Below are 18,241 nucleotides of genomic sequence, written 5' to 3'. Positions count from 1 at the left end.
GCCTGCTTCCTCCTCTCTCTCTGCCTGCCTCTCTGCCTACTTGTGATCTCTGTTTGTCAAATAAATAAATAAAATCTTTAAAATAAATACATAAATAAAGTAAATAAATAAAATTTTACAGAAGCACGTAGATTAGGGATAGAGAAATTCTTGTTTACTTGAAAAAACCAAGTACTCACTTGACATTTTTCTTTACAGGTCAGGACTTTTCTTGGCTGGCCTTCCTCTTTTTAAAGCTGCAAACGGGAAAATCCCTGGGCCCATAGTTAATGCGGACACTAGTTAATGTTTACGTTTCTTGGGGAACTGGAAAAATCCTACCGTGCATTCAACGACTGTTCTTTGCCAGACACTGGAAGTGGGTTCTGTCATCTAACTCTGTGAATCAGATGTCACTGCCATTTTATAGATACCCAGACCAAGGGGGAGGGTCACTAAGAAACTTGCTGGGGTCACACAGCAAATGCATGCTCAATCAGGAGTGGAATCAAGGCCTTCCTGGCTCTAAAGTCCCTACTTTTCATTAAACCATAATTCTCTCCATGGCAAAACTTAAAACAATGAAACCCATATTCCTATTAATATACTTATTATTTTTAGAGTATATATGTGCAGGAGACAGAAGAGAAAGATTTGATGTAAATCTGCTAAAATCATTTTCTTAAAAAAAAAATCACATTAAAAGACTTGAGTTAAGCCTTTTCTTCCACCTGAAAGCATATTTTTACTGAGGATACTCACAGCTATACTTTGTAATTCAGATTTAAATAAAGACTTTTCATATTTATTTTGACAATATCATGTTAACAGTGAATAGAGACTGTGCTTATTACCAAATACCTCCAATGTAATTAATTTTAATGCTAATGTTTTATATTTTTGCCATGCTATCTGTATTAGAAGTACCAAATCCATTGAAATGGCTTAATATTTTTAAACTTCTCCTTGATTATAAAAGAAAATACCCTTCATAAAATATCTGCAAAATACAGGAAAATACAAAGAATAAACAAATAAATAATCTTTTAAAAAAAATTTCAGATTGTGACATTTTCATCCACCCCTTAAAACTCTGAGACACATACTTAAGTATTTAAAAATGAAACAAACAGGGCACCTGGGTTGCTCAGTTGTTAAGTGTCTGCCTTGGGCTCAAGTCATGATCGCAGGGCCCTGGGATCAAGTCCCACACTGGGCTTCCTGATCCACAGGAAAACTGTTTCTCCCTCTGCCACACCCCCTGCTCGTGTTGCCTCTCTTGCTGTCTCTCTGTCAAACAAATAAATAAAATCTTAAAAAAAAAAAATTAGGGGCACCCGGGTGGCTCAGTGGGTTAAAGCCTCTGCCTTTGGCTCAGGTCATGATCCCAGAGTCCTGGAATCAAGCCCCATACTGGGCTCTCTGCTCCGCAGGGAGTCTGCTTCCTCCTCTGCCTGCCTCTCTGCCTATTCTCTCTCGGGCAAATAAATAAAAATTTTAAAAAAGAAAAAAAGAAACAAACAGGGCACCTGGGTGGCTCAGTCAGTTAAGCATCCACCTTTGGCTCAGGTCATAATCTCTGGGTCCTGGGATCGAGCCCTGCACTGGGTTCAGTGAGTCTGTTTTTCCTTCTCCTGCCCCTCCTCTCTGCTTGTGCTCTTTCTCAGTAAATAAAATCTTAAAAATTTAAAATGAAACAAATAGATTGAGGAAATCTGTCAGAATGTGAATGGAAGGAAAGAAGGAAAAAGGAAAGGAAAAGAAAGGAACAGAACAATGAAATACAGAAAAAGATCTAAATGAAACAGAGATAAGCAACATGCCCAAGAAAGTCTCCAAATAATGACGGTAGGGGTGTCCACTGAACTGGGGAGAAGAGTGCAGGGACTCACTGAGCACGGCAACAAACAGAAAACATAAAACTGAAAGCAATCCAAGTTAAAGAACAACAAACGAAATAAAAAATACACTAGAGGAAATCGAGGGAAAATTAGCAGATGTAGAAAAACACATCAATAATCTGGAAGACAAGGCAATGGAAAGCACACAAATTGAAAAGCAAAATAAAAGAATTTTTAAAAATGAGGATAGGTTCAGGTATCACATGGACAACATCAAGGAAACATTCCCCTATGAGGGGTTCCAGAAGAGAAAGAGAACTTATTTGAAGAAATAATGGCTGAAAACCTCCCTAACCTTGGGAAGAAAACAGACATCCAAGTTCAGGAGGCACAGCAAATCCCAAAAAAGATGAACCCAAGGAGGTTCACAGAACACATGATTAAAATGTCAAAGGTAAAGATGAAGAATTGCTAAAACAGCAAGACAAAAATGAAAATTTACATAAAAGATAAACCTCATAAGGCTATCAGCTGATTTCACAGCAAAAACTCTGCAGGTCAGAAGGAAGTGACATGGCATACTCAAAGAACTAAAAGGAAAAAACTTACAACCCAAAATACTCTATCCATGAGGTTATCATTTAGAATGCAAAGGGAGAAAAAAAGAGTTTCCCAGACAAAAAAAGTTAAGGTAGTCCATCACCTAAATGTTAAAAGGGCTTCTTTAAATGGAAGAGAAGAGACCTCAATCAGATGTAAGGAAACAATGGATAAGACGACGTAAAATAGGGGATGCCTGGGTGGCTCAGTTGGTTAAGCAGCTGCCTTCGGCTCAGGTCATGATCCCAGCGTCCTGGGATCGAGTCCCACGTCGGGCTCCTTGCTCCGCAGGGAGCCTGCTTCTCCCTCTGACTCTGCCTTCCACTCTGTCTGCCTGTGCTCGCTCTCGCTCGCTCTCTCTGACAAATAAATAAAATCTTTAAAAAAAAAAAAAAAGACGACGTAAAATAGGACAACGTAAACACAAAACATAGCGTGGGGTAAAAAGAAAGTTCTTCTAGAACAAGTTCTAACTTACATGACCGTCACTGAATAGAGACTACTCTAGACTTAGGATATTATATATGACCCTCCTGTCAACCACAAACCCAAAACCCATACAAAAAGTAAAGAGAGGGGCGCCTGGGTGGCTCAGTGGGTTAAGCCGCTGCCTTCGGCTCAGGTCATGATCTCAGGGTCCTGGGATCGAGTCCCGCATCGGGCTCTCTGCTCAGCGGGGAGCCTGCTTCCTCCTCTCTCTCTCTGCCTGCCTCTCTGCCTACTTGTGATTTCTCTCTGTCAAATAAATAAATAAAATCTTTTTAAAAAAAAAATATATAAAAAAAAATAAAAATAAAAAATAAAAAAAAAAAAAAGTAAAGAGAAAGAAAGGCACACATAACACTGCAGAAGACCAGCCACAAGAGAACATGAGAAGAAACAACTACAAAAACAACCAGAAAGCAAAGAATAAAATGACAATAAGTATATTCACCAACCAATAATTACTTTATATGTAAATGGTCTAAATGTTTCAATCAAAAGACATAGGGTGACAGAATGGATAAAAAAACAAGTCCCATCTCTACGGGGCCTACAAGAGACTCACTTCAGACGTAAGACAGTAACAGACTGAAAGTGAAAGGATGGAAACAGACATCCCATACACATGAATGTGGGGCAGAAAAAGTCGGAGTAGCAATATTTATATCAGACAAAACAGAATTTAAAAGAAAGACTGTAGTAACAACGACAGGCATCACATAATAATTACAAAGTCAATCGCAGATACCTGCGTACCCAACACTGGAGCATCTAAATACATAACACAAATATTTACAGACATAATGAGAGAAATTGACAGTAATACCCTAATAGTAGGGGACTTTAACATTCCATTTACATGAATAAATAGATGTTCCAGAAAAAAATCAATAAGGAGGGGCACCTGGGTTGCTCAGGGGGTTAAGCCTCTGCCTTCAGCTCAGGTCATGATCCCAGAGTCCTGGGATTGAGCCCCAAATTGGGCTCTCTGCTCGGCAGGGAGCCTGCTACCCCTCTTTGCCTGCTTCTCAGCTTACTTGTGATCTCTCTCTCTCTGTCTCAAATAAATAAATAAAATCTTAAAAAAAAAAAAGAAAAGAAAAAGAAAATCAATAAGGAAACAGTGTCTCTGAATGGCACATTAGACCAGATAGACTTAAAGAGAGAGCTATACAGAACATTCCATCCCAAAACAATACGCATTCTTTTCAAGGGTACATGGAACATTGTCCACAACAGATCACATGTTAGGCCACAAAACAAGTCTTCATATGTTTAAGAAGATAGAAATGATATTATGCATCTTTTCAAACCATGACAATATGAAATTAGAAATCAAACCAAGAAAAAAATACTGGATAAAATATAAACACATGGAGGATAAACAACACGCTACTGAACAGCCAATGGGTCCATGAAGAAATCAAAGAGAAATTCAATAAAATACATGTGACCAAAGAAAATGAATACAACAGCCCAAAATCTTTGGGACACAGAGGAAACAGTTTTAATAAGGACATTTATAGCAATAGGGGACTATCTCAAGAAACAAGACAAATCTCAAACAATCTAACCTTATACCTAAAAGAACAAACAAAACCCAAGCTAGTAGAGGGGAGGAAATAATAAAGATCAGAGTGTAAATAAGGGAAATAAAGACAAAAGAAATAGAAAAGACCGGGGCGCCTGCATGGCTCTGTGGGTTAAGCCTCTGCCTTCGGCTCAGGTCATGATCTCAGGGTCCTGGGATTGAGCCCCACATCTCTGCCTGCCTCTCTGCCTGCTTGTGACCTCTCTCTCTCTGTCAAATAAATAAATAAAATCTTTTAAAAAATAAAAAGGGTTTAAAAAAAAAAAAGAAATAGAAAAGATCAATGAAAACCAAGAGGCAGTTCTTTGAAAAACAAAACTGACAAACCTTCAGCCAGAATCATCAAGACAAAGAGAACACAAATAAATGAGACACAAAAGAGAGAAGGAAGAATATGGAAATAAAAGGATTATACAGGGACTACTACAAAAAACTATATGCCACTAAATTGGATAACCTAGAAGAAATGGACAAATTCCTAGAAACATATAATCTAAAACTTAATTAGGAACAATAGAAAATCCGAACAGACCAATTACTGGTAACAAAATTGAACAGGTAATCAAAAAATTCCCAATAAACAAAAGTCCAAGACCACATGGACTCAAACATGAATTCTACCAAACATTTAAGAAAGAGTTAACATCTATTTTTTTTTTTTTAAGATTTTATTTATTTACTTGAGAGAAAAAAAGCAAGAGAGATATCACAGAGGGAGACAGAGAAGTAGACTCACTGCTGACTGAGCAGAGAGCCCAAAATAGGGTTCAATCCCAGGACCATGAGGTCATGATCTAAGTGAAAGGTAGCCGCTTAACTGACTAAGCCACCTAGGTGCCCCAATTTTACTCACACTACTGCAAAAACACAAGAGAAAGGATAGTTTCCAAGTCTGTTCTATTATGCCAGCATTACCCTGACACCAAAAAAAGATACTATAAAAAAAGAAAACCACAGGCCAATAACCCTGATGAAAATAAACACAAAAATCCTCAACAAAATATTAGCAAAATACATTCAACAATACATTAAAAGGATTATTCAGCATTATCAAGTGGGATTTATACCTGGGGTCCAAGGATGCTTCAATATCCTCAAATCAATCAACATGACATACCACATCAACAAAATGAAGGATAAAAATCATATGATCATTTCAATAGATGTAGAAAAAGCATTTGACAAAATTCAATACCCAATCATGATTAAAAACTCTCAACAAACCTGGATTAGAGGGAACACACATCAAGACTATAATAGGGCCCAATCTGATGAACCCAAAGCTAACGTTATACTCAATGATGAAAAACAGAGCTTTTCCTCTAAGTTCAGGAGCAAGACAAGGAAGGCCACTCACTCTCACCACTTTTATTCAACACAGTACTGCAAGTCCTAGCCACAGCAATCAAAGAAGAAAATGAAAAGGCATCCAAATAGGTAATGAAGAAGTAAAACTTCCACCATTTGCAGAGGACATGATACTATATATAGAAAAACCTAGACTCCATCAAAAAACTATTACAACTAATAAAGGAAGAGTTACAGGATACAAACTTGATATACAGCAATCTGTTGTGTTTCTATGTCATTAACAACACAGCAGAAAAAGAAATTAAGAAAACAATCCCATTTACAATTGCAACAAAGAGAATAAAAAACCTAGGAATATATTTAGCCAAAGAGGTGAAAGACCTGAACTCTGAAAACTAATAAAACACTGATAAAAGAAACTGAAGATGACACAAAGGGAAACATATTCTGTGCTCATGAATCAGAAGAACCAATTTCTGTACTATCCGCAGCATCAACGCAATCCCTATCAAAATACCAATAATATTTTTCACAAAACTAAAATCATCCTAAAATTTATATGGGCCCACCAAAGACCTCAAGTAGCAACGGCAGTCTTGAGAAAGGACAAAGCTGGTAATACAATCCCGGATTTCAAGATCTACTACAAAGCTATAGTAATCAAAACAGTGAGGTACTGGCACTAAAACAGATACACAGATCAACAGAACAGAATACAGAGCCCAGAAACAAACCCACACTTACATGGCCCAGGTCTATGACAAAGGAGGCAAAAATCTAAAATGGGGGAACAAAAGTCTCTTCAACATATGGTGTTGGGAATACTGGACAGCTACATGCAAAAGAATGAAACCAGACCTTCTTATACTATACACAAAAATAAATTCAAAATGGAATGAAGGTCTAAATGTGAGATATAACTCCTAGAACAAAACATAGGCAGTCATCTCTTGGGTATCTGCCTTAGCAACATTTTTCTAGATGTATCTCCTCAGGGGAAAGAAAAGCAAAAATAAACTATTGGGACTAAACCAAAATAAAAAGTGAAGGAAACCATGAACACAATGAAAAGGCAACCTACTGAATGGGAAAAGAAAGATATTTCCAAATAATATACCTGATAAAGGGTTAACATCCAAAATATAAAGTACTTCTACAACTCAATACCAGGGAAACAAATAATCCAATTAAATGAGGAGAGGGCCTGAATGGATGTTTTTCCAAAGACAAACAGATCCCAACAGACCCATGAAAAGATGCTCAACATAATGATCAGCGAAATGCAAATCAAACCACAACGAGGTATCCCCTTACACCTGTCAGAATGGTTAAAATGAAGATGACAAATAAATGCTGTTGGTGGTGATGTCAACTGGGGCAGCCACTGCGGAAAACAGTATGGAAGATGTTTAAAAAATTAAAAACAGAAATATCACACAACCCCGTAATTCCACTATTGAGTATTTATAAGAAAATGAAAACATGAATGTGAGAAGATACATGCAGCCCTATGCTCACTGCAGCACATGGAAGCAATCCAAGTGTCCACTGAGAAATGAAAAGACAAAGAAAACGCAGAATATATATATACACAATGGATTATCAGTCAGCCTTAAAAAGGAAAGAGATCTTGCCATTTACGACAACAGGGATGAACCTAGAGGGTATTATGCTAAGGGAAGTAAGTCAGAGAAAGGCAAATATCACATGATTTCCTTATATGTAAAACCTAAAAAAAAAAAAAAAAAAAAAAAACAGAGAACAAACTGATCGTTATCAGAGGGAAGAGGATTGGGAGGATGAGCAAAATGGGTGCAGGGGGCAGGGAGATACAGGCTTCTGGCTATGAATGAGTAAGTCACAGGAATGAAAGGCACAATGGGAATACGGTCAATGATACAGAATAGCACAGGCGCTACCATTGCAGTGAGCACAGCGTGAAGTTTAAGCTGTCAAATCACAGCAGTGCACACCTGAAACATAATGTAATGTAGTTCAACTACAATTTTTTTTTAAAGATTTTATTTATTTATTTGACAGAGAGAGATCACAAGTAGGCAGAGAGATAGAGAGAGGAGGAAGCAGGTTCCCCGCTGAGCAGAGAGCCCGATACGGGACTCGATCCCAGGACCCTGAGATCATGACGTGAGCCGAAGGCAGCGGCTTAACCCACTGAGCCACCCAGGCGCCCCTCAACTACAATTTTTTAAAAAGGCAAAAACAGGGGCGCCTGGGTGGCTCAGCAGGTTAAAGCCTCTGCCTTCGGCCCAGGTCATGATCCCAGGGTCCTGGGATCGAGCCCCGCATCGGGCTCTCTGCTCAGTGCAGAGCCTGCTTCTCTCTCTCTCTCTCTGCCTGCCTCTCTGCCTACTTGTGTTCTCTGTAAAATAAATAAATAAAATCTTTAAAAAAAAAATTTTAAAAAGGCAAAAACAAAACAAAACAAAACAAAAAATAGAGACATTTCAGAAAAGCAAGTTCTCAAAAGACTGACTTTCCATGTACCCTTCCTTGGGAAGCAGATTAGGAATGTGCTCCTCTAAAATGAGAACGCAGCCAAGAAAGAGGAACAAGTGGGTTGCAGGAAACAGAGCCAGCACTGAGAAAGCAAAAGGCCTCAGGTCAGGGGTGAGACTCCAGAATGGAAGCGTGCAGGCAAACAGGAGGGGCTGTCAGCCCAGAAAGAACCAGGTGCTGACAGACCAGCTCAGAGTCTCTCCTCAGGAATGCCACTGAGAAGGAGTGTGGGGGAGGGATTAGCCATAAATACATACAAAGGTATTAAGCAGATGACAAATAAGGAATCACTAACCTCAGAGGGAAAGAGCATGGAAGAAAGGAGACATGGCCACGGTACATTGGTTGGTTCGTCAGCGAAAAACAGGGATAGAGACCCGGTAGTGTGTGAAGCAAAGGGGAAGGTCAAGTAGACCGGGGAGCGGTAGGGGGGTAGTGAAAGCTGACGGTGAACAGTGAATGTGAAGGCTCACAGAATACCACACCGTTCCCTGCGCTGCGATCTAAACAGTTAAACTCACAGAATCAGATAGTGGATGAGGGCAGCCAGGGGCTAAGGCCCCAGGGAAATGCACAGTTTTGGTTCCAGCTAAGCAGCATGAGGAAGCCCTAGAGCTACGTGACACACTGTGCCTATGGTCACCAAGAACATGCTGCACCCTTAAAAAAGGATGATCTCTTACACTTTTGGTGGGAATGCCACAACCAGAGGGCATAGGCAGCCCATACAGTAAACACTCTGGACGGCCTGATTCTGGTGACCAGGGATTACTGCACTACTGGGCACCACAAAACACCTTCTACATGACCACTTTCAAGAACAGGAGGGGTGGGGTACCTGGGTGGCTCAGTGGGTTAAGCTGCTGCCTTCAGCTCAGGTCATGGTCTCAGGGTCCTGGGATCGAGTCCCGCATCGGGCTCTCTGCTCAGCAGGGAGCCTGTTTCCCTTCCTCTCTCTCTGCCTGCCTCTCCGCTTACTTGTGATCTCTGTCAAATAAATAAATAAAATCTTTAAACAAAAAAAAAAAGAAAAAAAAAGAAGGGGCACCTGGGTGGCTCAGTGGGTTAAGCCTCTGCCTTTAGCTCAGGTCATGATCTCAAGGTCCTGGGATCGAGCCCCACATCAGGCTCTCTGCTCAGTGGGGAGCCTGCTTCCCCCCCCCCACTCTGCCTGCCTCTCTGCCTACTTGTGATGTCTGTCAAATAAATAAATAAACCTTATTAAAAAAAAAAAAAAAAAAAAAAGAACAGGAGACACTGGGGCGCCTGGGTGGCTTAGTTGGTCAAGCATCTGCCTTCAGCTAGGTCATGATCCCAGGGTCCTGGGATCAAGCCCCACAAGGCTCCCTGCTCCACCAATAGTTTTCTTCTCCATCTCCTTCTGCTGCTCCTTCTGCTGTGCTCTCCCTCTCTCTGTCAAGTAAATACATAAAATCTTAAAAAAAAAAAAAAGAATGAACAGGAGACACAGCACACCCACTTCATAGAAAAGACACAGAGACTCAGACAAAAATACGGCAACAGAGGAATATGATCCACATGATAAAATAAAATCCCAGAAAAAGAGCAAAACAAATGCAAATAAACAATCTACCTGATAAGAGTTCAAAGTAACGGTCATAAAGATGAGAGAAGAATGGATGAACTCAATGAGAACTTCAACAAAAAGAAAAAACAAAGAACAAGTCAGAACAGAAAAATACAGTAACTCAAATAAAAAATACACTAGAAAACCAACAGCAGATTAAAGAATTTAGGAGAACAGACCAACAGTCTGAAAGACAGGGTCACACAAAGCAACTGAGTGAATAAGAAGAAGAAAAAAGTGACAACATCAAAGTGTAATAACATTCTCCCCCAAAAGAAAGATAGAAAAGGGCAAAAAATTTATTTGAAGAAATAGGGGCGCCTGGGTGGCTCAGTGAGTAAAGCCTCTGCCCTTGGCTCAGGTCATGATCTCAAGGTCCTGGGATCGAGCCCCGCGTTGGGCTCTCTGCTCGACAGGAGGCCTGCATCCCCCTCTCTCTCTCTGCCTACTAGTGATCTCTCTCTCTGTCAAATAAATAAATAAAATCTTTTTTAAAAAAATTATTTGAGGGCGCCTGGGTGGCTCAGTGGGTTAAGCCGCTGCCTTCGGCTCAGGTCATGATCTCAGGATCCTGGGATCGAGTCCCATATCGGGCTCTCTGCTCAGCACAGAGCCTGCTTCCTCCTCTCTCTCTCTCTGCCTGCCTCTCTGCCTACTTGTGATCTCTCTCTCTGTCAAATAAATAAATAAAATCTTAAAAAAAAAATTATTTGAAGAAATAATAGCTGAAAACTTCCCTAACCTGGGGAGAAAAAACAGACATCCAGGTTCATGAGGCACAGAGAACCCCAAACAAGATGAAACCAAGGAGGTCCACACAAAGACACATACAACTAAAATGGCAAAAATTAAATATAGAGAATCTTAAAAGCAACAAGAGAAAGCAAACAGTTACATACAAGGGAAAGCCCATATGGCTATCAGCTGATTTTTCAGTAACTTTGCAGACCACAAGCAAGCGGCATCATATATTCAAAGAGCTGAAAGAAAAAAAAAAAAAAAAACCCTATAACTAAGAATACTGTACCAAGCAAGGCTATAATTCAGAATGGTTAAGAGAGAAGACAGTTTCCAAGACAAACAATTTGAAGGAGTTCATCACCACTAAAACAGCCTTACAGGAAATGTTAAAAAGGAATTCTTTAAGTGGAAAGAAAAGGCTGTAACTAGAAGAAAACTGTGAAAGGTAAACTTCACTAGTAAAAGCAAACACATAGTAAAGGTAGAATATCAACCACTTACAAAGCTAGTAAAAGACCATTAAAAGACAAAAGTGGTAAAATCAATTATATCTATAAAAATGAGTCAAGGGATACACAAAATAAGATGAAAATCTGATGTGACATACTTAAATGTGAGAGTCAAGAACAGCACTTTTAGAATGTGTTTGGACTGAAGTGAAATCAACTTAATACAGACTGCTAGAGACGTGTTTTTCACGAGCCTTCCGGTAACAGAAACCTGTAGCATATGAAGAAAGAGAGAATGGAGTCCAACCATAATTAAGGAAAATCATTAAATCTCAGGGAAACAGAGCAAGAGGAGAAAACATCAGGGAACTACAAAAACAACCAGCGAACAGTTAACAAAATGGCCAGTTAACAAAATGGCAGTAGGTACATACCTATCAAGGTCTTTAAATGTAAATGGTCTAAATGTTCCAATCAAAAGACAAAGGGTGACAGAATGGATTAAAAAAAGAAGAAGAAAAAAGACCCATCAATATGCCGCCTACAGGAGACTCACTACAGACCTAAAGACACATACAGACTGAAAGTGAGGGATGGAAAAAGAACTTCCATGCGTAAGGGAAGTGGGAGCAGGGGGGTAAAAGGTAAAAGCTGGGGTACAATGTTTCTATCAGTCAAAGCAGAATTTTTTTTTTTTTAAGATTATTTATTTATTTATTTATTTGACAGACCGATCACAAGTAGGCAGAGAGGCAGGCAGAAAGAGAGGAGGAATCAGGCTCCCCGCTGAGCAGAGAGCCCGATGCGGGGCTCGATCCCAGAACCCTGAGATCATGACCTGAGCCAAAGGCAGAGGCTTTACACACTGAGCCACCCAGGCGCCCGTCAAAGCAGAATTTAAATCAAAGACTGTAGCAAGAGACATAATAAGGGGCTCAAGCCAACAAGATACTGTAACAACTGTAAACGTTTATGCACCTAACATAAGAACACCTGAATATATAAAGTAAATATCCACTAAACCTAAGGTCTAAGAATGGCAGGGCGTCTTTCTGCTGTGTTGATGGCTCTGTCTCCACTACCTAGAACTGTGTGCCTGGCCCACAGAAGGTGCTCAGTAAATACTCACTAAACGAATAAATGAGTGAATGAATGAGTTACTGGAAGGGCCTGAGAGGGTCCATGAACTCACTGAAATTATAAAAAAGGATTCAAAGCTTTCATCAGATTTTCAAAAGGGACCAGGATAAGAGCTTCAGAACCACTAGCCTGGCAAGTTCTCAGAAATTCAACCCAGTGTCTAGAATATCTCCGAATCCTTAGAAGGCGCAGATGTATTTCTGCCTTCATGTGATCACTCATTTCCCAAGTGAAATAGTTACCATCGCTTACTTCTGCAGCTTTAGAACCCGTGGCTCAGAAAACTGCAAGAGTGCCTGGGCAGCTCTGTCGCTTAAGGATTTTAGCTCAGGTCATGATCTCAGGGTCATGAGATCGAGCCCCATGTTGGGCCCGCACTCAAGACGAAGTCTGCTTGGGATTTTTTCTCTCTCTGCCCGTCCCACGCTCCCCCTGCCTCCCACCCACTCTGACACATGTGCTCTCTAAATATATAAATTCTTTAAAGAAAAAAAAAAGGGAAGAAATACACTGCACAGTGGTAGCCTATCCATCTCGGCCTCCAGCCCTACCCCTCCTCTTCACAGCTGAGGCCCATGCTGCTCTTCATACTGGTTCTCCAGGAGGAGAAAACAAGTCGGTGAGGGGGGGGGTTCTTGTTCCTCCCATTGTCAAAGTTGAAACACGTAGTAAGGTTTGTGTTGGGGTGGGTTTTTTTTTTTAAGATTTTATTTATTTGACAGAGAGAGAGTATACAAGCAGGGGGAGCAGCAGAGGGAGAGGGAGAAGCAGGCTCCCCGCTGAGTGAGGAGCCCGATATGGGACTCGATCCCATGACTCCAAGATCCTCACCTGAGTGAAGGCAGATGCTTAACCCACTGAGCCACCCAGGCGCCTCCATGTTGTCAGGTTTTATCTATTAATGCCCTGCCTCATTCTAACAAGGTGTTGGAAAAGTATCATTCACAGTAATGAATTTGTTAGCTAGGATTAATACTGTGTACATTCCTTAGCATCAAAGTGACAATATCAGGGTTTTTTTAAAAATCCCATATGCTTAAAAACAATAGCAACAACACTTACCAAGGTAAAGGATCTCCCACCACCTCCATCCCAACCCCCACCAACCCCCACCCCTGCTATGCTTCCCACCACAGATCAAGCCATCAAGGATACCCCGACTCTTTTCATCCCATCCCCCACTCCCAACATCAAGTTCCCGCTCTCCCCACTCCTCACAAAGCCTAGGAGGACGGTTTGGGAGAAAAGAGAGGCCAAAAGAGACAGGTGGTGAAATGGGGCAAGAAATTAAGAAAGGTGGTGGGAGGGGGGAAGGCTTTGGCAATTAGGAGCCACCCACCCCATTGCAAATAGAATCACACTGCTCTAATATGCCGCATGCCCAATGTTAATACATTTTATCCTAGGTAAAACACACATATTTAAAGGTCAGTGACCTACTGCCAATTTTTAAAGGTCTGGGTAAGTTATCTGAAAATCTCTTTTCTAGCTTTAACAGCTTTATCCAAGGATGCGGGGTGGGGGGTAGGGAGAGCCAAGCACTCTGGGCAATGTCTTAACCTTCATAATTCATATACCAAACAAAAATCAGGTTCCTACCTCACGGTACATGTCCTATATTTACTGCTCTCCATGACCTTGCTCGTGCCATCACCCACATGAAAACCACTGCCAAAATGTTTTTTGTCTTTGTAGGCCCAGCTCAAGTACATACAGCCTCCTCCGGGAAGCCGTCTCCAGCCCCACCAGCTAGAATCAATTGCTTCCTTGCCCATACTCTAAAATGCTCTATTCCTACCTCTAGTTGCCACAGATCAGAGCTGGTTATTAATATATGTACTTCATTGCTTAATTATCAACTTAAGGGCACTGTATTCAATTTTCTCCCCAGAACCTGGCCCTAGGTCTTACCACATAAAAGGGGCTCAAAAGGAGTGTCATAATATAATTCACAGCAAAATTAAGTAATAATAAGAATAAATATGCAGCCCCCCCACACACAAGAAAACCAAATTCTACCTCCTTGGAGCCTGGAACACTGCTGTGATCTTTTTCCATTATCAGCCACCTGAGAACGTTTGGAATGGAGAGATTTTTCCACGTCGGCCATGGGTTCACAAATCTGCCATCCTTTCCTTTCTTTGATTTAGTTACATCTTCCTCTAGTCTGTAATCCAGTTTGAAACTTTTCCTGGAAAACCTAGAAGAATCACTTCCTACAGAGCTCCGGGCTGAATTTTGGCGTTTTCGTACTGCTTCTTTGGGATATTGGCTGCTCGTCATCAGGGACTGGCTGCTTTCATTTTCATCCATGTCCTTTTCAGAACTAAAAAAACAGAAGGAGTGGAAATATGGACTTGAACATAAAGGCATTAAAACTTATCACACAAATCCGTAGTATTATTTCTTAGGAAAGAGAAATTTCCTCAAGCTTATAAAAACTGTAGGTCTCTATCAGCTCAAACTTTCTTTTGGCAAAACACAATTTCTGAATCCAATATTATAGCTTGCTAATTAGAAAAGATGTTTGCTCTATCTATTCCTGCCAAACCTTATAAATACTCCTTGTGCTGTAATCCAAAGCAAGGTCCACCCAGCAGGCAGCATTTAAACATAAGAAATTTTCCATTTCAATGGTATCTTTTACAATTAAAGGACCTTCCTGAATGTGCATTTCATACCTGAATTTTAAAAATATTTTTGTTAAAAACACACATTGAGAAGGACTGCCTTAGTTCCTTGAAGATAACTCAGTACTCTACTAGGCCTAGCCGTATTTTTACTTTGAAGATAATCTGTTACCAATGCCGCTAAAAAACACACTAAGTTCAGATCCCAGGAAAGGAGACAATAACATTAGTGGAGAGATATTTCAATAATGTATTTAAATGGTGAACCATGCAAATTTGACTTAACTCAGATTTAGAACTGCCAAGACAGTGTAGTGACCTTGGATAAGTTTGCTACCCTCTCTGGGCCTCAATTTCCTCATCTGTAAAATGGAGATAACAAAAGTACATGTCTCTGATGTTTATGAAGAGGTTTTAAAAGCTAACATAAAGCACTTAGAAACATGCATGTAACATGTATATAACAAATATAACACATACACACATGGCAAGAGCTCGACAATGTTATCTGTTGGCCTCACTATTCCCACCACCACCACTTAATCCAAGGAACCAAATCCTTCATTTTGAACTATGTAGATACTCCAGATACATAAAAGTGATAACATATTAAGAATATGCATTGGGATGCCTGGGTGGCTCAGTTGGTTGGACGACTGCCATCGGCTCAGGTCATGATCCGGGAGTCCCGGGATCAAGTCCCACATCGGGCTCCCAGCTCCATGGGGAGTCTGCTTCTCTCTCTGACCTTCTCCTCATTAATGTTCTCTCTCACTGTCTCTCTCTCAAGTAAATAAATAAAATCTTTAAAAAAAAAAAAAAAAAAAAGAATATGCATTGATCCAGGGGGATGGGGGTGCTGTCATTTGAGCATCCAACTTTTGATTTTGGCTCACTTCATGATCTCAGGGTCATGAGATCAAGCCCCAGTTCAGGCTCTGTGCTCATCAGGGAGTTGCTCGAGATTCTCTCTCTCCCTCCCTCCCTCCCTCCCTCCTTGCCCCTCCCCTGCTCATGTGTGTGAGTGCGTTCTAATAAATAAATCTTTCCCAAAAAAGACTACACATATATCTGCCATGAATTTCATTTCTTTCTGATTCTATTAAGCAAACATTTGCTTTCTGTCCAGTTTAAATGCAATGCATACACATAATACATTTCATAACTAACAAAATAAACACAACAGACAGCCAAATATTTTTATGGCCTCGTGATATTTACCATAGAAATACTGTCTGGGAGGGAAAGGGAAAAGAACAGAAAGGCTAGGATGAACACATACACTGAACTACAACTATTTTTCCAAACCGTCTACAGTAAAATAGTGTCTGGTCTAGGGAATAATCGGTGTTGGGAAACCACAGCTGACAAAAGCTAGAGCACACGGTGTTGTACTCAGCACCCCTGGTCGCTGGGAGCCTCGTGGCTAAGACAGCCTAACAAGCTTTGCATCTTAAGCAAATAACCACCTCTCTAGGCCTCAATTTCCTCATCTGTAAAATACCTCCTTACCTCATGGGGGTTTCAAAGGATCAAAATCACACAATGTCCATATAGGGGTTGCTACTCACCACATACTAATTCTTTTTTCTGTAATCCTGTGAACTGGCCATATATCTCAATTCTTTAAATTCCACCAGAAAGCAAAGAATCTGGGTGAGTTATCTCGGTTCTTCTCGAAGAACTGCTCTATAATTCCCCAGGGTTATAATTAAGTTCAGGCCCAGGACTTTACAAAGGGCAGGAACAAAAAAGACCAACCACTTAAACCCCCCTTCATTTAACAGATGTAAACGCACCAAATTTAGAGACTTTATTTCCCGACAAAGTGATATGTCTAATAGACGGCAGAGCTGACCTGATGCTAACAATCCCTTGTGAAGATCGACAGTTTGTGGGATACGTACATGGGCCTATGAAGATACACAGACCTATACATACATACATACACATATATATATATACATATAAATACATATATAACATTCATACCAACTATGTAATAAATTCTGGTCTCATTAAAACAATCAGAGGATAAAGAGAAACGAGAAATGGGCCCTCTGATTCAAAAACCACAAAGCAAAGTCAAAATAGAGTTTTGAGACAACATCGAGTCATGTGATCGGCTGGGACATAAGAAGTAAGGAAGGCTTGTGAGAGCCAACAGCAGAGGCCAGAGGGCTGGGATTCGATTTGGGGCCTGGCCTGAGACTTGAAGGAGATCTGGCTGCCCTGCAAGAAATGAGGGAAAAAATGAAGGAGCTTAAAAAGGAGACAACTCTGGTAGCAGGGCAAAAACGAAAGGGTGTCGCTAACCATGAGCCAGGGAGATAAATTTGCGAAGAGGAAATAGGCAGACCCTCTGTTCCCTGTTTCACAAATGCCATTTAAATTACTGCTCCTAGCAAAATTTCAGGGTAGGTATCACAATGCCCATTTTTCATTTAAGATTTTATTTATTTATTTGAGAGGGGAAAAGCACACACGCAGAGGGAGAGATGGAACCAGAAGGAGAAGCAGGCTCCCCGCTGAGTAGGGAGCCCCATGCGGGGCTCGATCCCAGGACCCCAAGATCATGACCTGAGCCAAAGGCAGAGGCTCAAAGGAGCCACCCAGGCATCCCTAATGCCCTTTTCTTTTCTTTTTTAAAGATTTTATTTATCTATTTGACAGAGAGAGACACAGTGAGGGAGGGAACACAAGCAGGGGGAGGGGGAGAGGGGGAAACAGGCTTCCCACTGAGCAGGGAGCCTGATGCAAGGTTCAATCCCAGGACCCTGAAATCATGACTAAAGGCAGACATTTAATGAATGAACCACCCAGGTGCCCCCAATGCCCTTTTGCACCTGAAACACTAAGAGGTATAGCAAGCCAGTCAAAAGACAAGGAAGCAGTGACAGTGAGAAGAGAAAGCACAGAATAAACCCAAGAAACCAGAGAGTGAATCAGCAAGACCAAAGCCTCTGGGTGGCGGCAAACTTTGGGCTGTTCATAAGGCAGGCTGGGGCATAGGTAGAGGAGCAAGAGTCAGAAAGGATACAACCAATGAACCAAGCCAAGGAATTAGGGGGAAAGCAAGTGTTTGGAGGATGCAAGAGAGAGTAGATTTCTGACCCAGCGAGCTTGAGATGGGGGAGTCGTCCAAGTAGATGTGCTCAAGGACACGCAGGGATATGGTGACCCCAGGACCCAGACTGCACTGGGGGTGACACAAGTGAAGGTAAGAGAGTAGGGAGGTTTCCAGGGACCCGGGAGTAGAAGGAGAGTGGAAAAATGGGTTCAGTGCTCTGCTTTATCCTTAAGTAATGAACAGTCTCTGCATGCCATCCCCATTTTCTTCCACCTACCCAGGCTCCCACCCCAGTCCACCC

General features: G+C 41.0%; 1 protein-coding gene across 4 annotated transcripts in view; it reads right to left on the bottom strand.

Moving 5' to 3' along the window:
* Positions 1-18,241, bottom strand: part of NAPEPLD (N-acyl phosphatidylethanolamine phospholipase D) — a 48,846-nt gene that overhangs the window by 12,441 nt on the left and 18,164 nt on the right. For all 4 annotated transcript variants that reach the window (XM_059170902.1, XM_059170905.1, XM_059170904.1 and 1 more), the window contains exon 2: positions 14,260-14,566. In XM_059170902.1, the coding sequence (XP_059026885.1) occupies positions 14,260-14,566 (307 nt within the window). The remainder of the gene's footprint in view (positions 1-14,259; positions 14,567-18,241) is intronic.

The sequence above is a fragment of the Mustela lutreola genome, chromosome 4, assembly GCF_030435805.1.
Source record: "Mustela lutreola isolate mMusLut2 chromosome 4, mMusLut2.pri, whole genome shotgun sequence".
Lineage (NCBI taxonomy): Eukaryota > Metazoa > Chordata > Mammalia > Carnivora > Mustelidae > Mustela > Mustela lutreola.
This window is presented reverse-complemented; position numbering and strand designations above follow the sequence as displayed.